The 21162-nt window shown below is 34.4% G+C and overlaps 1 protein-coding gene across 18 annotated transcripts in view; it reads left to right on the forward strand.

The window, feature by feature from the left end:
- Positions 1-19678, forward strand: part of LOC126964818 (calcium-activated potassium channel slowpoke) — a 95644-nt gene extending 75966 nt beyond the window's left edge. For 16 of the 18 annotated variants that reach the window (XM_050808094.1, XM_050808091.1, XM_050808098.1 and 13 more), the window contains 10 exons: positions 589-624; positions 1300-1432; positions 7017-7082; positions 8101-8272; positions 9306-9530; positions 11331-11613; positions 13946-14082; positions 15274-15410; positions 16043-16268; positions 17282-19678. In XM_050808094.1, coding sequence (XP_050664051.1) covers positions 589-624; positions 1300-1432; positions 7017-7082; positions 8101-8272; positions 9306-9530; positions 11331-11613; positions 13946-14082; positions 15274-15410; positions 16043-16268; positions 17282-17395 — 1529 coding nt within the window. In that variant the 3' untranslated portion in view covers positions 17396-19678. The remainder of the gene's footprint in view (positions 1-588; positions 625-1299; positions 1433-7016; positions 7083-8100; positions 8273-9305; positions 9531-11330; positions 11614-13945; positions 14083-15273; positions 15411-16042; positions 16269-17281) is intronic. The other 2 variants (XM_050808099.1, XM_050808107.1) reach the window with 1 other exon arrangement.
- The last annotated feature ends 1484 nt before the right edge of the window (positions 19679-21162 follow it).

A 21162-nucleotide genomic window follows, 5' to 3' on the forward strand; every position in this document is an offset into this window, starting at 1 on the left:
CAGTGTAATAAAGAGTAAATAAAGTTGCGTACTATGGCAGTTACTATATACAACCACAACTTACTTATATATATATATCTATATGTTGCTGGTTCAAATCCGGCTCGAAGGACCAAACGTAAACGCACTTATCGTTAACCAACACCTTACCCTGCTCGGGGTGTGTACAATTCCCACAGCGTAACACATTGAGATTATTATTTTGACCGTACCTTTGCATATAATATCTATTATCGATAGTTAACTTTTTCACAACTACCGTCAATTTAGGAAAACTAGTTGCAATCTCAGGACTAGCAGCATACTTTAAGATGTCTTAGTATCAATGCATAGTACTGTATCTAATAGTTAAAACAATTTATATAATTTCAAAGGTAGAAAGTTAAAAAAATACTTACGTTATAAGATTATTGTTATGCGGTTAAAGTGCGGATAAGTAGTAAAAAGTGCGATGTATTGCTGTATTGAGAAACAATAATGCTTTGATGTAAATGAGCTTCTGTCGTAGTTTGCAATTCAGTGCCTTTATAATTTGTAATAGATTTTTTCTAATACAAACCCTAAACTATTTTCCATTTTTTTCTGCAGGTGACGTTGCTAGGGATAGAGGGGAAGAGATAAGTTGTAAGTATATTTCAAGCAGTAATCCATTGTTCAATCTTACTTAAATACTTTATAATGTCAAAACCTTCATGAACTTTGTGAGTTAATATATCTTGTTGTACAACTGGTGAAAAATAAAACAGAGATATATTATATTATAATTAAGTAGAGAGGTTTCTTTGCACATGATGGGTAAGATTTGTTCGAAGAGCGCAATTGAAATTACTGGGCTAATCACTAATGAGACTTATATCTTATAAATCTCATATATAGCACGTGGAGTTATAATGGAGCCACTAGTCATAAAAAATAAATTTAAAAATTAAAGTTATATAATTGACATTATGAAATTTTCAAACAAAGAAATTATACACTTAGAAAACAAATTTTGAATCACCCTTACGCGGGTACTACTAACCTACGAGTTCTGACGACTACGGCGCGACGTGTAAGACGTAGGTGTCAGTGCCTACGCTAGCTTGCGGCTACTAGATTACTTACAGAATGTTCCGAAATGATGTTGCAGCCGGCATCTTGTGCAAAGAAGCCTCCCACTGATGGTAAATGCCCTTTCATCACCTTTTAGGACACCCTTGGGCCTGGCACTTCCCTTTTCTTTTTTTGCCCCGGGGAAGCACAGGGCAAAATGATCAAATGAATTCCAAGCAAACTTATATGTCCTGTTTGTTTTCAAAGTAATAAACCGCAACCATCGCAGTGCTGCCCCCACAGCACTTTTATCACCGATGGCCAACCAGCTCATGAACTCCACCACTACAAGACAGGTCAATAAGGTGAAGCCGAACGTAACTAGACAACCACCTGATACGTAAGTCATTTTTTATATTTTATAATTAGATATAATATATTTAATCTACCTCGAAAGACATTGGACGGTACTACTAAGTTAGAGGTTTTATTATTAACGTCATAGAACGTCATTTATCAAATTAGTTACTATAAAAGACAGTGACGTTTCGTGAGTTTTTTTTTAATTGGATTAAATTATTAATGTATTTGGGTCGTCTAGTGTCCTTCATTATCACATGTTTGATGTCTTAAGCCCAAATCACTTAGATCATTTATACGTCTAGATAGACTAGGATAGCTGTGGATATGTCGATAAGAATTGAAGTTCACGGTTAACGTGTATTTTGAATAATAATAACATAACTTACATACAAATCACGAGTGCAAGACGTTGCTTGTCACGCACATGGAGCAATAAATCTGACCTGTTTTCATGAAGAGACTATCTAGACGAATACATTATCTAAGCTTAGTGCGATAATATGTTATTGGTAAGTCGAGGACTCATTTATGTTTTCAACTATACAAGGGAGAAAATGAAAGTAAGTCAGTGAAAACTCAAAAATACAATAAACAGCTAGTCTCACCGTAACACTCGAAAATTGTCTGAAGCAAAATCCTGCTACACGTCTAAAAGGCTATAGTTTTATTTCGACCGCGCTTTGAATACAACGCCACGCAATGATAAAGTGTTCATTGAAAAACTGTCATAATAACAACATGTATCCAAACATAAGAAGCATGGTGCCGTATTTCAGGTCCCTTTAAATTAACAAAATTGGGGGAGCAACTTCGCGTTTTTAAAGCGTTTGCTAAATAATTACATTTCAATTACTAAAACAAAGTGTTCTTGCATCGTTTTCGCATCCGAGCTTCTGAGTAAAATAGACTTTGAACATTACTGCTACGAAATAAGATGATAATTTGAATAAATGTGTTAATGTTATCTGTATAAGGTAATGTCGTCTACATTATTACATACAACGCCCCTCAGATATTTAATGCGACTTTTTAATAGGCGAGTCTAGTTGTTTATTATACATCAATGCTTTGGCTACATAACTCAAGCACCAAAAATCTAAAAATGTTAAGTGACAGTAAAGCTCGACCAACCATTTGCATATAATATAACTACCGATAACTTAGTGATATACAACTTTTGTTTCACGACCCATTTCACGTTTCGTGACACACATTTGGGCCCTATTTCACCAAGCTGACAATTGATGACAAGATATATCTCCTGACATTTCGACAAATGTTGAGTGACAGCTGTCATTTTTTTATTTAACCGCAAACTCTTAGTTTTATAACAGTTATGTTGTGAGACGGTCGTATTATATAATATAAACAAAATAACTCCATTCATTTAGGATTGTCAAATTTATCAAAGAAATGTCAATTATGAATGTCCAAAGTTATACTTTCTACGATTTATCAACAATTTGGAAACGGTTGAGCTTTAAAGAGAAGAATTTTCAAGAAACTGATTGATACTCTTTTAGATCAACATTTACAGCTTCATCGTTTTAAGTTATTTAAATTATCTTAAGTACCTACAATCTATGTCAAAAATACGCAAACGTCGAAACTTCAATGACTTATAGGAGTAAGTTAAAAAATATATTGTACTAGCTGAACCGACAGACGTTGTTCTGTAGATAATAAAAAAAATACTGTTTTATAGGAATTTGCCAATAATATTTCAAAACATCAAGAATTATTTCGTAAAAAATGCTCCCTGTTGTTACAATGAAATTGTTTCACAGCGGGACTGTCAAACCGTGCGTCACTAAATTCTCTCATAGAAAATATGTCCATACAAAACAAATATTGAAAATGAAAATAATTATGGGTCCCAAATCGAAATAAAAACTATCCTATCTCTTAAGTTGGAGCAAACTGCACTCCATGAAGTAATGCCCATTAAAATCCGTTCATTAGTTTAGGAGTCCATCGTGGACAAACAACGTGTTTCATATCTTAATATATATAAATCTCGTGTCACAATGTTTGTCCTCAATGGACTCCTAAACTAATGAACGGATTTCAATGGGGATTACTTCATGGAGTGCAGTTTAGTCCAACTTAAGAGATAGGATAGTTTTTATTTCGATTTGGGACCCATAATTATTTTTATTTCCAATATTTGTTTTGTTTGGACATATTTTCTGTGAGAGTATTTTTGACGCGCGGTTTGACAGTTCTGCTGTGAAACAATTTCATTAAAACAACAAGGAGCATATTATTATGTTACAATGAAAAATTATTCACAAATTCATCAAAAACGGTATTTTATTTATTATGTACAGAACAACGTCTGTCTGGTCAGCTAGTATATATATATATATATATATATATAATATACTAGCTGACCCAGCAAACGTTGTATTGCCGATATTAAAATCGCGATACAAAAGTAACTGTTGATCGTAGATGGGTGAAAATTGAAGTTGTATGTATTTTTTAATGCTGACTCATAATCAAACAAATTTAAAAAAAAATGTCAAAAAAAATTTCGTGCGGACCACCCTTAACATTTAGGGGTATGAAAATAGATGTTGGCCGGTTCTCAGACCTACTCAATATGCTCACAAAATTTCATGAGAATCGGTCAAGCCGTTTCGGAGGAGTACGGGAACGAACATTGTGACACGATAATTTTATATATAAGATATACTAGCTAACTCTACAGACGTTGTTCTGTGGATTAAAAAAAAACTTTTTCATAGGAATTTGCCAATAATATTTCAAAACATCAAGAATTATTTCGTAAAAAATGCTCCCTGTTGTTATAATGAAATTGTTTCACAGCGGAACTGTCAAACCGTGCGTAAAAACTATCCTATCTCTCAAGTTGGACTAAGCTGCACTCCATGAAGTAATCCCCATTTAAATCCGTTCATTAGTTTAGGTGTCCATCGCAGACAAACAACGTGTCACGTAATTTATATATATTAAGTTACTAAGATTAAGATATGGACGGAATTGAGAATCTAAACCAATCTGAAATTCACTGGAACATACAAAAAAAGCATCAAAAACCGTCCAGCCGTTTAGGAGGAGTTCAGTTACAACAAACGCACAAAAGAAATATATATTAAGATTAATAAAAAACCACAAGATTAAGTGCAACAGCTGCATCAATCCATACACACTTTATAGTACTTTATGTAACTGTACATAATTTTAAATTTATTATGTACAGTTACATGATACACTACTTCATCTACCCACATATCATAAGCCTCCATGATGCATTAAGGAGCCACATATTATTACGACCACCATAAATACTAACCACTAATCACGGTAATGAAAAGTTTTCGGAGCGACGATTCTCGTCAGCGCGACGTAGCTCTACGCGCGTAGCAATTCATCAGCACTGGACTGAACGCGTTATCATAGTTATAGCTACGCTCGACCGACGTCACCGCTGACCATCGGTCGAGCATTAAATGCAGCCTTAGCAATAATAACTTTTTTACATATGCAATCTTTTTCTAACAGAACAGTCTTTTTTATACGCTTTATATTAGCTTCACCAGTATGTTTGTATGTATGTTTGTAACCGACTTCTTTGGGCGCGATTTTGACCCACCTTAAACGGCTAGATTTCGTTCAAACTTTGTAGATTTATCGAGGACCGATGACATTACACCAATTTGATAGAATTATTCAATTTTTCAATTTGCAATAATTATAATATAATAATAATTTTCATCTATATAGTCGATAAGGCAGGAATTGATGTTAAAGTACTTAATAGTTTTAAAAGCACGCTTTATATAAAATTCAACTAAAAAATAGAAAATAAATTTAAATTGAAAATAGTGTAATAAAAATATATTTTATTGTAAAAAAAAGGGTGGGGTGCTTTTTAAGATAAAAAAAGGCATAAAAAGGCTTAACTATTATTTATTTATGGTGGTCATATGCGGTTCTTGAACGCATTATGGACGGTTTATGATATTTGAGTATATAAAATAAATAAAGGTGTAATGGTTGCATAATATTAACGATTATAAAGATTTAGATAAGAAACAATAAATATATTAAATAACTATAATTTTATTTGATTTTAAAACCTGAAGCAGAGTTTCCTATGACAGTATCGTCCAGGCACCACATAGAGCGCCCGCTCACGACCAACCAGCCCTGGCTTCCGTCAACCGTATTTGGAATATATCTAATATTCCAAGTCGACATATTTATGGATCATTCGGTGACAATTACCGAAAAAAACTATATAACATAACTATAAAAACTAATTACCGGTAAATAGGTAACACACATCGGAGCTGTGTCAGGCTTTCGTGTTAGTTACTAAGGGTCATCTTGCGAACGAAGTAGAACATAATATAGACCCATATCAATAAAAATATCGAATTACTAAAAATTTCTGTAAAATTTATTAAATGAAATTTAGACAACTGTCGCAACTGTTAGCGTGGTGAAAAAGGGCACTTTAATAAACTTTGTTGCTAATATAACACATTTCAATATTCCATAAATTATTAGGATTCCAATGAAGAGCCACAATACGGTCATATTTTAATTAATATTATATCAATTATTTAAATTAAAAGTTATGATCGTTGACTGCCCTTATGAAGATATAGAATTAGGTTTATTTTTAAGGTTTATAAGGTACATAAATAATACAATTATTTTACATAATAGAACACAAGAGGATCGACTACTGCTTCGTATTGTAATACGTTATCTACCCTCAAATTGTACAAATTAAATAAAAGTCGTTAATTTGTATTGAAATCTACACATTACTGATACCTGGTGACTTTAAGAAACACTTTTATTGTAAAACATGATAGACAATCGTCTATGTGTAATAAAAGTACAAAGTAATCAATTGTTTTAGAACTAACCGCAAAAAAAATATTTAAAGAAAGTAGATATAACTTAACACTATGCAACAATGCTACATTAAATATTTTTCAGCGTGCTTTGAGGTCCTCAATAAAAGTTCTTAATAAAATATTGTACATGTATTAATTTAATGTTAATCTGAGCTTATTTTTTGTTTTCCTCCTCATTCGAATATTAATTTAAATTATTTCGCCTCTAACTGTTAGAGAAAATGAAAACTGTTCATCAATGTTTTTATTTTATGGCGCTTCATATTAAGATATTTTAATGTCTATGTTGTTTATATACGTGTAAAGGGCACGATGCACTATGCACGGCACAGAGTCAAAATACTTCATGACTGTTTAGAATTGTCTATGCATTTGACGAAGCCGCGCAAGTTTCAACAACACTAATTACAAAAATGCGTTGAAGTAGCTTATATTTATAAATATATTTCGTTATTCTATTTTTTATTGGATGTCGTTAAGCTACAGAACTACAGAGTAATTTTAAAAGAAATGATTCACTTTATATTAGATATCTATTTATTATATTATAATTATAAGTAGGTGAATGAAAACATCTACTCAATTATTTTTCACAAAATTTAGAATGTTTTTGTGTTTGACGAATCTGGGCTTCGTGAAATGCAACTAATATAATCTAGGACCTACTCCGCACGTGTATTGAAACTCCTGAAAACATTGGAGATTCTTTGACCCTGTTTGCAGGAATCAGCAAGATCAAGATACGAATTACCAGGCCTATCATCTAGCCTACGAAGTGAAAAAACTCATGTAATTCCAATATTTTCCATATATTTTTCTCCGTAGAGTAACAGTTTGAGTGTAGACGTCTTTAGACATTAGTGCTTCTTGTCTGTGGGTTTTTCGATACTTATGTTTATTTTTGCACTTAGTAGCAGCACGACAGTATAATGTGTTTTAATCAAGAAACCATTGATAATTTATTTGCGTGTAGAAATAGTATGTAGTTGTAAGTAGGTCTTTATCTACCAAGAGTCTGCACAATAATTAGTTTTGCGATACACAGCCCTACATATTATGTTGATGCATCTTTTTGTCACTGAACCTGTTCTTGTTAGTCATACAACTTCTCGGATCGCTTTTACAATGTTTAATTAATCCTAATTTATTCATAAAATTGTCGTGTAAAACAAATTTTTTATTGAGTCATTTAGTTTTGATTGATGTGATTAACTGTAGATATGTGGCACAAATTTTCAATTTATTAATTAAAAATTATATTGTATATCAGTGTTGAGATTAGATGTGCCTTGAGTATTTTTTATTTGTACCAATGTGAGTGTCTCTCTCTTGATAGTAAATTATATTATATTATGAGAGTTAATAAAACTGTCGAAGAATAACGTTGTTGACACGTTTTGAAAAAAAAATGCAAAGTTTAATTACCTACTCAGGTACTTATATTTGCAAATAAATAATTAATCACTTAAAACAACATAAATGGTGCTTTATTATAATTATAAAAGTCGGAAGTTGTATTTTTTTATTTTTTGGATGTTATGAATTTTTCTCTCTGCATCTATTTTCAATCTTATCTGCTTACTTTCAGAAATTCATTAAAAAATAAACATTAATTAAATGAACAATATCTTTTGGAATATTAGCGGATTATTTTATTTAGTTTGTCACTTATATGTTTGAAACACTAATGTAACAACAAAATACAAGTTAACACTCAAAATTAGGTAATAAACAAACATGCACATAGTTTCCCGCCAAAGCATACTACATGACATGTGACAGTAATCTTTTTTTTTTAATTTGACAGGCCAACGAGTCGCAGTAGCGGTGGTAATCAAAACAATAACGGTGTCAGTTTGCCAGCGGGCCTAGCTGACGACCAGTCGAAAGACTTCGACTTTGAAAAGACTGAAATGAAATATGACTCCACTGGGATGTTTCATTGGAGCCCTGCAAGAAATCTAGAAGATTGTATATTAGTATGTTCAATTTGAATTATTTTCAAGTGAAAATTTATTTAGGCCCGCTACATTTTATGTGCCTGATTTCTCACGCTCGGCTTGTCTTGTCGCCTCGAGTCGACTTTATATGAATTTGATTATTTTATGAATGGGTATAGACTATAAAATATATAGCTGCATTTTGTTTTATAAACTAGCCTTGATCAAGTTAATACCGTCTTTAAAGTAATCAGTTTTTTTTTTCAATTTAGTACTTACCCATAACTACCAAGGTATACATAAAGATAATTACAAATAGAATTGATTAATTGATGGCTTTTGACACCATGTTTTCCCCTTTGGAAACAAACAATAAATTAGGTACGTAGTATTTAACCTACGTTCACAAAATGGAAAAAGTTTCATTTATGGCCATATTTTTAATGCCAGATATTTCTTTGTAGTGATGTAAGCCTGTAAGGAATTATAGACAGCAGGTATTGCTTACATAACGTGTATCTTACAATCTTTTGTTTTTTCTACTCTTATACTATACTAGTTGCCCGAACAGACCATATTTAGCCAGCGTTTGTAATGAAATCGCAAAAAATGTGTTCTTTTACTTCATAACATTACTAAAATTATCAATGTTTCTCTACAATATTATGTATGTATAATAATATAAACCTTCCTCTTGAATCACTCTATCTATTAAAAATCGCCTTAGTGAAAAAGGTAAGATAAAGACAAAAAAGTTTTAAATTTGGAATAACTTTTAATTATAATTGTGTGGGGCGATGTATATGATTTTTATAACAAGATCACAGAAAATGTTACTAAAATTACTTTCTTAATGATACAACAGATTGGGAATGGAGCGACCGCCCTCAGGCCATTAAATACATCTATATATATATAAACACCCACTGAGTTCCTTGCGCCCGTTCACGCGAACGCTCTTCTCAGGTTTGAGGTATACTTTTTCGAATGGGTGATAGTTTTTGAAGAAGAATTATATCCTATTTTGAATAAAAATATTTGAATTCGAATTATCAATTTCATGTATAAACAGGATAGAAACCAAGCGGCCATGACAGTCCTCAACGGACACGTGGTCGTGTGTCTGTTCGCTGACCCAGACTCCCCTCTCATTGGTCTGAGGAACCTGGTGATGCCGCTGCGAGCTTCTAATTTCCATTACCACGAGCTGAAGCACGTCGTGATCGTGGGCAGTGTCGATTATATACGGCGCGAGTGGAAGATGTTGCAGAATCTACCAAAGATTTCTGTTTTGAATGTAAGTTCTTATCTACTCTAATTTTGTGGTTAATTTAACTAATGTTTGTTATATACAAAAAAAAAATACGCTACTGTTCACACAGTACATGTCTTTTCAAATATATATGAACAATCATAATTAGCATAACATTCTAGGGCAATATATTTCCATTTATACATGATTATACGGGGAAGTGTTCCAAGAATACCGCCAGCATTTCCGCGATTGCTGGACTGGTCCGTTGGCCGAAACAGTTGCCAGCGCTTGGGCTTCGATTTACTGTATTGGTACTCATAGATAGTAATTTTTACATTCTGCTTGCCTCTGGCCCCACGGGCCAAGTGTCTACAAAGATGTTAGTCAAGCAGTTGAAGCAGCAGCCCCAGCAATAATTAACCAACAATTTTTAGCTTCATTCAAATACTGTTACTATTGTATGAGTTACCTGGTCGTTATTAACAAAGTCACTAAAGGATGCACGCACTGAACTCAAGATAGAAACGCTGCTAAGGTAACGCCGGAAACTTTACGCGTACCCAAACCACTAAATTGTGTCGGCAAAGAATTCAAAACGGTTTCGAAAATATTTTTAAATGAAATATCAATCACACTTAGTAAATTTGGAAATTTAACAAGCTAGACCTTAAGAAGTAAGTAAGTTTAGAACACTTAAGAAATATCGAATAATGGCTCAGGCCATCTGAGCATTAATCTTAAATAGTCTGTCCGAATTCAACAGGAAATAATGGAGTTCCAAAAAGGTGAAATGAATTCATATCTAAAACTTTAATAATCGGGGCCGGAATATCAACCCGGTCTGAAATTTGGTCAAATTCACTCTACAAAAGATTTCCGAACAATCTAAGTCAAGGCCGATTGCTAAAAGTTTCTATTACAAATTTGAAATCATTTAAAACAGAGTGCAGTTCACCAACCAAAGTACCATTATCCAAGTAATTTTATTTTTTTTATGGCATAATCAATGGCATGAAATGGGATGGAATGCTAAATATTGCTGGACCAAGAGGGTCAACTTGCTGACAGCCAATATGGAACCAAATGTTATTAGTATTACTCTTGAAACTGTTTTTGAATAATAATTTAGATTGTTTATTGTTTACGATAACACTGGCTAATATAATGATAGATCAGAGGAGTTGAATTTTTGACTTCTTGAAAAAGTCAGAGCCCCCTTTCTACACAATTATACAAACTGAACGCATGTTATGTGTATGTATGTATGTACTCGTATATGTTCTTTTTGCTAGGATTAAGAGTAGTCAATTTACTCAGTTGGCTACTAAAACACTTACCCCCTTATTCATAATGGTCAAGAGAGAGTGAGAATTAGCAATGCTTTAAGTTAGCAGACTATTATGAAAAAGGGGGCTAATGGTTACTTCCCCAAGAATGCAAAGGTCAAACAGGTTACTGTTAAGGCAAAACCCCACTACGTTGAGCCAGTTACCAGTGGGAGGCTCCTTTGCACAGGATGCCGGCTAGATTATGGGTACCAAAACGGCCTATTTCTGTCGTGAAGCAGCAATGTGTAGACATTACTGTGTTTCGGTCTGAAGGGCGCCGTAGCTAGTGATATTACTGGGCAAATGAGACTTAACATTTTATGTCTCAAGGTGACGAGCGCAATTGCGGTGCCGATCAGAATTTTTGCGCTTTTCAAGAATCCTGAGCGGCACAGCATTGTAATGGGGAGGGCGTATCAATAACCATCAGCTGAACGTCCTGCTCGTCACGTTCCTTACTGTCATAAAAAATATATATTTATGCAGATTAAAATTTTTTGATGGTTTCGTGCAGGGTTCACCGCTAAGCCGAGCCGACTTGCGTGCAGTTAATGTAAACTTATGCGACATGTGCTGCATCCTGTCAGCGAAGGTGCCATCCAACGATGACCCGACGCTGGCTGACAAGGAAGCTATCCTGGCTTCGTTGAACATCAAGGCGATGACGTTTGATGACACGATCGGCGTTCTTAGCGGAGTTAATGGCAATGCCACGCAAGCGGCTGGCACGTCTCCTGCGCCTGTGCTGCTGCAGAGAAGGGGATCTGTCTACGGTGCCAATGTACCTATGATTACGGGTAAGTGAAAACACAAACAAATACAATTTCACATATATATTTTTATATAATCGCTTATAAGATACAGCTACTGTACTCATTAACTTTTGTTTTGTATTAATTATTATTAATTTACTTTTTTGATGTACTAGTGTAAGGCATTGACTATTTGACGTTTGAGTATGTTTTGTTGCATCACTTTACATATTATATTATAATTGAAATGATTTGTAAAACGTTGAAAATGTAAATCTTGATTTAAAAGAGTGGCAATGAGTTTCTTGCTACTTCTTCTCATTAGCTCAACCCTTTACGAAGTAGCAGTAGATTCAAGACGAAAAAAATATTTTTTTACTTTCATAAGTGTCATTTCCGTGACCCACATGAATAAAGTGATTTGATTTGAATGCGAAACAGAAGAATATCTCTAACGAACATTATTACAGCAAGATAGAAAAGGAAATTGAATCTATTGTTAATGTAACCGATTTTGATTAACATATCGTGAACAGTCAGTCTCGTTTGTAATAAACTCCTTATTATTTAGAATATTAAAACACTTGCTTACGCACACATCGACAAATAAAACTTTGTCACGAATAATCAGGCTGTAAGGTCGTCTGAACGATAGGATATTCCAAGTCTACGGGTAAGTGTACTAAGCCTTGACGCTTGTAAAAAATATTTTAAAGAATAATTATCATTTTATGCCAAAAACATGCTCCTAACCGGACCCTTGCAATATTTACAGATTTACTTTTGACGTCTGAGATTTTCTTTCGGCTTGTATACAACTGTAGGGTGTTATATTTTGTTCTATTTTCCCTCGATATTGGCAGGTGGCTACACAAAGACGGCTTGACATTATGTAATTTTTTCATTAAAAAAAAGTTTTGCGCTCTTCAGTTATTTTAATATTATGTTAAAGATACAGGTTTTAAAAACTAGTTGGGGACGGTTCTTTCATCAAACAATCATTTGCTAGAACATAGTTTTAATTTGAGTGTTATTTACCTTAAAGTTTATTACAACAGCGCAAGAAACGTAGCTTACATTTTCGTTGGTTTTGACTCTAATATAGAAAATAAGCATCAAATAAATACTGTCTTATTAATAAACGCTGTGTAAATTTACGCCATGTTTGAAATAACTTCTCCCTGTCATGTTATTCTGTAGTAACGAAGGTAAGATAAAGACTTAGTTTAAAATTTGAAATAACTTTACTTCAAGTTTATTAATAACACAGAAGGCTTATAAAACAATTCTCAAATAATTGAATTAATAGGTACAAAATGATTTTAACAGTTAGCAACCGTTGATTTTTAAACCGGCTCTAAATTAGTCACACCAGAATCGGATTTGCAGTAAATAATAGCCACAATCATGCACATACATTTAGTTCTACTGCATCTATTATTTACAATTTAAAATGATATCCCTCACAGAAGTGATAAATAAAATTATACAAATTAAATTTGTACGCGAACTTTATGAACGATGCGGGACTCAAACCCGCGACCTCTAGGGCTCCGTCCGAGCGCTCTTACTAACTGAGCCAAACGTTCTATTTCTATTGGTCTCAAAAATTAAATTAAATTTGTGCAACTTATTTTCAATCAATTATAAAATAATTACACTGTATTTTTTGTATGTTAAACTGTTGGTGGTTCAATAAATAAAAACAAATAAATAAATAATTAAGAATGTTAATGAGTGTTGAATGCGAAATCGCTTGAAACTTTGTCACAATAAAGTCTATATGTACCTATATACATACACTGGTCTTTGTTTTATTTCAAAATACCAATTTGTTTAGATTTTACACACATCTAAAGTTCCCACAAATATTTATTTTCCGCGCGGGCGCGTAGTCGCTGTGTGACGTCACAGTTCAACATTTACCCCCTTATTCATAATACTCTGCTAACTTAAAGCATTGCTGATTCGCACTCTGTCTTCTTCTATTGAACTAAGTCAGAATGAGAAAAAACACTCCTTAGCGGCTGTTTAAAGTTAGCGGACCATTATGAATAAGGGGGTTACTCCTTTATTTCCTTATTTAGTGGATATGCTTTTACATTTCGTCAAAACACATGAGTTTCTTATATTTAAATTAAAAATTCCAAACAATATATTTTGCGTAATCTCCTGGTGACCCGTATGCGCGAGTGTTGACTTGTGACGTCACACGTAGCAAGCACCCGCCGGTCGTAACTCGCGCCATGCGCATATATTTACAATTTCATATCTCGGAAACTAATAATTGCAGTATCGAAATAATTTTTATATTTTCTATAGAGAATACGAAAAGCTAAAAATCAAAATGAGTCAACATTGTTTATTCATGTTGCAGAGTTAGTCAATGACAGCAACGTCCAGTTCTTGGACCAAGACGACGATGACGACCCAGACACCGAACTGTACCTCACGCAGCCCTTCGCGTGCGGTACCGCGTTCGCTGTCAGCGTGCTCGACTCGCTCATGTCAACAGTGAGTTTTTTTTTCTATGTTATTCTCTATCAATGACTTTCTATACACATATGGAACCTACCAGTAGATTTATTTAAGAATGAAAATCAAACACACATGCCAATATTTCTTGTCTCTGTGACTATTATCTCATGTAAGTCAGGAAACGACAAAAAATAGGATAAATCATAACTTGAAATCTATTAGGCTAAGGTTATTTAAACCAGTTCGCTAACGTAAAAAAAACTCTTAATATTTCTTAAATGACCTTAAATTTAATATTCATTAATTATCTTTATACATATTTTTTTATAATTTCAAAATATTCTGACTACTTGTATGTAAACATGTTTTATATGGGTCCCTGGACCTGCAACTAAATGATTTTATTTATTATTTATTGGGATTGTATGGGAGTGACCTATACCTGTCCCATCCGTTTGATATGATAAGCCCAATACCTAACCTTGAAATATACAAAGGGGAGGTAACATTATTTAATGAACGTCTAGTGACGTCTGACTGGACCTGAAGTCTAAGATGGCGTCACTATGACGTCACTAAAATGGCGTCCTGTCTCATCCTCATGGCGCGTAATTTTTTGTATCAAGATATACCAGCATTCCCGCGTTGGATATGCTGCCAGTATTCTGGTACGCTTCCACGTAACGATAGTTTTAATTATAATGTAGTCATAATATTGTAAATATAGATATAAGATTTGTTTTATTTTTTTTTTAATTATATTCAGATATCACTTGAGTTGAATTCATAGTTCAGAAATGCATAAATTAGGTCAATTATAATTGATGACTATAATCATGAGTGTGTCGATAAATTAGAACAATGCTTCAAGTTCACTATATATTAACTTAATAATCATATTATAAGCCTTTCTTCAACACACATGTCTAAAACATTATTCGCCATTTCTCGTGCTTGGCGATGAATAAAAACTCAATTTTTTTGGAACGGAACTTGATGCACTCCGATCAGTCACTATTAAAATTAAAATAAATAAGACGCTTCGCAATTTTAGTATTATATTAGTACGGTAAGCGACGTCTACGGCACAGCACTACACTGCAGCCGCGCGAGGGGGGAGGCGTGCGGACAGCGGGGGAGATTGTCCCGACTGTATTCAACTCACGCGCTGACTGTACTTTAATCGCAAGCTCTGACCAAGTTCCGACAACTTTTGTATTATTTCAGACATACTTCAATCAAAACGCGTTGACATTGATACGGTCGCTGATAACGGGCGGAGCTACTCCCGAACTAGAGCTGATACTAGCTGAAGGTGCGGGGCTTCGGGGAGGGTACTCTACCCCCGAGAGCTTGGCTAACAGGTATTATGTAATCTATATGTCATATATCATTTATGTACCATTAGTTTCTTCTTCGTCTTCTTCTCTTCTCATCGTCGATTGTTAGAGACGCCCTGGAGAATCATCCACTTCAGATGCAATCATTATGCCGACCTAGACGCGACCTCAATTCCATTTTAATTTTTTCACACAAGGCATTATATCTTTTAAAATCCTTAACATATTTTTTAAAAAAATTCATTATTTGACTCAAATTTAATGGTGTGAACGAAATTTTTTCGATATTTTTTCTAGCAGGCTTTGACTTTTAGTTTGGGTCAGCGATTTTAGAGGAATTATCAAAATGTGGGAAGCCCGTTGCACAGGATGTCGGCTAGATTATGAGTACCACAAAGGCACCTTTTACTACCGTGAAACAGTAATGTAAGCATTATTGTATTTCGGTCTGAAGGGCGCCGTAACTAGTGAAATAATTGGACAAATGAGACTTAACATCTCATGTCTCAAGGTGATGACCGCAATTGTAGTGCCGCTTAGAAGTTTTGGGGTTCTTCAAGAATCCTGATCGGCACTGCATTGTGATGGTCAGAGCATATAAATTATCCATAAGCTGAACGTCCTGCTCATCTCGTCAAAAATGTATTTTGTTACAGAGACAGATGTCGTGTGGGTCAAATTTCTCTCTACGATGGTCCACTAGCTCAATTTGGTGAAGCAGGCATGTACGGCGACTTGTTTGTGGCAGCGTTACGCACATACGGCATGCTGTGCATCGGCCTCTACAGGTTCAGGGATACGTCGTCATCGTGTGACGCGTCCAGCAAGAGATACGTCATTACGAACCCGCCTGATGACTTCTGCTTACTGCCTACAGATCAGGTATAATTTATGTTTGATAATACCTACTCTACGTTTGCCTATTAGTTCATCTTAGCTCCGATTTCACCATTGACACTTCAAACTGAGTTCAATTAATCTCAGCTTTACGTAAACGAGTTCAAATGCCAGTCTTGATATCGATTAAACACAAACCGATTTCACCAATATCTTTTGAACATGTTGTCACAATAGAATGTATCAAATAGGTACCTGTCAAAACTGTCATCGATAAGTGTGAATAAAATCAAAATTGTTAAATGGCAATGTTTCTATTACGATAACGACAGTGACAGCTCTTGAACGTGATCAAATATGTTGAACGTCCTTCCACTCGACATTGGCGAAATAATTTACGCCCGACTGGTGCAGCCACATGCCATATCACAAAAATTGAATTGAATGTTGAACGTCCAAAATTTGGCGGTGAGCAGTTAAATTTTTAACGTGTTTAGGCCTATACCTTACAAGGTAAACTACAGTTTATATTGGTGAAATCCGAATTGAATCTTTAAACTCGTTTACACGCGTAAGCTTAATTCAAAATGTTCTAATCGCCTTCTATTTTAATGGTGAAATCTGGCCCTAGCAAATCTAAATTAGGTTCAGATACAAGTCATCATTGTATGACATTACCAGTAACAGTTACGTTATCTGTTTGATGATTTTTAGCTTATCTATAGGTAATTATTGTTTTGATAAATACAACGTTCAGTCCAGCGCTGATGTATTGCTACGCGCGTACAACTACGTCACGCTGAGGAGAGTCGTCGGTCCGGCATACGTCGGACTGCTGATGCGCTATAGCGATAATATACTTTCAATTGTACACTCGCAATCAAGTTTGCTGGCGGTCCGCTGAGCGCTAAACGGAACGTGGTCAGCGCATATGGATACGCGCTACGCTCGACCGTCGTCAGCGCTCACCGTCGGACGAGCACTAGATGCAGCCTTCAGTACATTCTTCAATACTGGTCTCGAAAATAGGAATCTAAAAATGATCTTCAATTTTCCAGGTATTCGTACTGATGCAATTCGACCCTGGCGTGGAATATCGTTCAGGCCGGCGAGCGGGCGCAGCCACTGGTGCGGGGCCGGTTGCCAATCCAGGCAAAGACGACGCCTCCTGACTATTGCTGTGCAGCGCCCTCACTGACGGACCCTACTCCTATATATAAACTATACGGGGCTGGGCCCGTGACGTCACTCGCGACAATCCATTCCCCGCCCTTTCCTAACACTTTACAATATATATTGGTTTATTAAGACACAACATCCAAGTATCCAACAATAAACACAAAATGAACTGTTTGTAGAACTAATGCTATTTAGATAGTCTATGGTATAAATGGCGAGAATATCTTTAAGTAAAACCTTTCTTCTTTAACCAGAGAGCCATATCTCTCTGGTTAAACACCATTATCCATTTGAAATTATGAAGTTAAAACTAGCGTCAATTTAAAATAAGAACTTATGAATTCAACTGTCAATTAATGTTAGTTCTACAACGTGTCACTATACCGTTAAAGCTTCTCTAAGCCAATTCCATCGTATTTTCTCAATTAGCTAGCGGAAACAATTTGGCATTAAGAGTGATTTGTTGGTGTGATCCCAATATATTGAAACTCACAGCTTTGTAGCGGCAAACTATACACTGTTATTCAAATTTATAAACTTTGATTAGAAACAAGTACTTAGTAAGCAACGAGAACGTTATCAAAGATGATAAAATTGAGTTTCAGTTTTGGACTACCACGCAACTTCACTACATTAATGTATTGCGCAATCAGAGCTTTTTTATACTTGCAATGACAAATTTGGCTATATAAAATATTTTAACCGATAGAATCAAAAGGAAATCAACCCAGATAGTTCCGGCATTAATGAATGTTCATTACATTCAATAAAATTCCAGTAAGCGATTTATATGCGATGGTTTAAATACATTTTAAATAAATTATCTGCCATCAATAGATTGATTCTATCGTAGAGCATAAAAGTTAATCTCAATAAAAAATCTACAATAATATCTAAGCGCTACCTAAAAAATCACGGACTAGGATAATTATAACTTGAAAAAAATATTAACGGTGTTTTAATAATACATTTAGCCCCGATTTCACCATTGACATTTCAAACTGATTCCAATAAAACTCAGTTTTACGTAAACGAGTTCAAAAGCCAGTTTTGATCTAGATTAAATACAAGCGATTTCACCAATACCGTTTGAGCGACGTTTTCGTAAACTGAGTTTACATGTCCATACACAAAAGAATGTATCAAATACCTGTCAAAACTATCATCGATAAGTATGATTATAATCAAAATTGTTAAATGTCAATGTTTCTCTTACGACAATGACAGTGACAGCTCTTGAACGCGATCCAATATGTTGAACGTTCAAAATTCGGCGGTTGGCGTTTAAACGTGTTTAGGCTATAACTGCGTTTAGTTTGTGTTGGTGAAATCTGCATTAAATCTGTTAACTAATAAAGCTTAGTTCAAAGTGATCTCACCGCGTTATACTCCAATGGTGAAATTGGGGATAATATACCTACATTTACACCTTCGGTGAATCAGACCTAATCATGCCGAAAAAGGAAGGGTCTGGAAAAAATAATTTTATGGTGGGTATAAGCTATTCCTAGACTGACAATTTTACCTCACAGTTTTGTTAAATATTAAACATTCGTTTATACTTACTATAAAATTATTTATTTGTAAGGCCCCGTTCGTATTATATACAAAACACCCACAGTAAGTACTGATAAGGCTTTATAACATAACACAAAACTCTTCAATTACTTTCCAATATCCTTTCCTTAAATACTCCAGAGCCTTCTGTCCACACTTTTTAATTTGCTATACTTTTTCAAGTTGCTTCAATGTTTTCTCCCAACAAAGCTATTTTTGGATTTACAATTAAGATAACATCTTTACTTACAAGATTAAAATCATCTTTCTTTATTGGAGAGGTATTGGCCTCGTAAATTAACTTCCTATCTCAAACAATTGCAATATTTAAGACATTATATAAGGCAGTGCCTATTATATTTATTATAATTAATTCATAATTATAAGTGCGTCCATTCCTTATTCTATAGAATAACGTGCTACTCGATAGATTTTTGACATATAAGGCAACATGTTGACTGATTGAATGAATAACATTCATTGAATGCATATTTTGTGATTTATTTGATATTTGCTTAATAGTTACCACCTTGTATGTATCACTATTGTAGTTTGCATTGAATCATTGCTCATTTGAATTATTATTTAGTTACATTATAATATGGGTAATGGTTACACAGTAGTTCCTAGATTATTGCTATTCTGCTATCACAATGCACATGTTATCAATTTTAATTTATATCCTTTAGAATTCATTATTAATAAATTTTTATTATTTTTGTTTTTTTTTTCTTTTATCCTGGGCGGGGATTGTCCACGGTGTACGAAAGCGGCGCTGCACAATTACAAGCATAAATGAACTTTAACGTCATTGTGTCAAGACGGATTTTTGCGAATTGATGTTTAGTGTGATATTATTTTCGCGTTCTAGGCTTCAGAAGCCTGCAGTGTACCTAGTGCTAACTCCGGGTGCTTTAACGATAGTGGTCTTAATTGAATGCGTTTGTTTAGAAATAGGGTCATTATGTATAAGTTGTTGTCGATCATTCAACCGTATGATGTCCCTCACATGAGATACCTACATCGTATCTTCTGGGTTGAACGTAGCTAAAAGGTTAGACCCTTATGCGATAAATACACAACGCAATTGCGGACTGCTGACTGTAGTGTCCAGATTAACATAAATGTTCGAACCTTTAAATCTTGCCAATTGGTTTGAGTGACACTCATCGCACCTGCGGAATCACTCACATTTTCCGCGTGCTTTTAGTTTGGAATTTCGTGTGAGACCAATTTGAAATTCACTATACGCGATGACCAATCACTTAGATATACGTCAAATATGACAGACGTCAAAGTTTGTTGTGACAGCCGTCAGATCCCGCATTTCGTGTGTGTTTCGCGCATTGATTGCACCCGCTTAAGTTCTTACTCCGTATACATTAATAATTACTATCGTTACCATTAAACATTTCATGCAGTTAGTGTTACGTACTTAGACATTTTGTTAGATATTCAAACATTTTTTATATTATATTCTTTAGTGAGCTATTTTTATAGAGCGTCGAAGTTAATGCAAATACACAAATCTACAAGTTCAGGGGAGTTTTGACTTTCCACACACGAATTTAATGACACGAACGTCAAAATTCCTTTGTTATATTATTTGCATATTTTAGTACAAGTAAGGTAAAATATCGCAATTCGGACGTTAATGAGGACTATCAATAAGTTCGTCCAATCAGCTCAATAAAAAAACTGAGCGTATAGCTTATACGCCTAGCAAACAATACATAAGTTTCTGTTTCAATAAGATCACTAGAATAGTTTTGAAGTTACCCCATAATTTTCGTTTTCGCATTATTTAAATATTTAAAATGGCGCGTGACGTCATAACACTGCGCGCTGGTATGAGTTAAGTGTAGTAAAGTCACAGTGGTCAGCGATCCCGTTTCGCAGCGTATAGAAAAACTTAATATTATGCAAACAGAATATACATCACGTACATTTTTTTTTTACTTTAATAGAGCATATTGTATCATAAAAATTAAAATTTAATGATATTCTTCATTGGCGCTTCTGGTCAATTTTGCGGCATTTTGCTGTTACTTCTATAATCCATCATATATTTAGGAATAGGTATAAACCGGCCCTAAACTTAGATAGAAATTACTATTTTCTTTCGTCACTAACGATTAATATTAATGAATTAGTCCATTTGCGTTAGTTCAATAAGGAATTGAACGGATACTGCCATATTTTT

This window comes from Leptidea sinapis, chromosome 6 (assembly GCF_905404315.1).
Source record: "Leptidea sinapis chromosome 6, ilLepSina1.1, whole genome shotgun sequence".
NCBI classification, from domain to species: Eukaryota; Metazoa; Arthropoda; class Insecta; order Lepidoptera; family Pieridae; genus Leptidea; species Leptidea sinapis.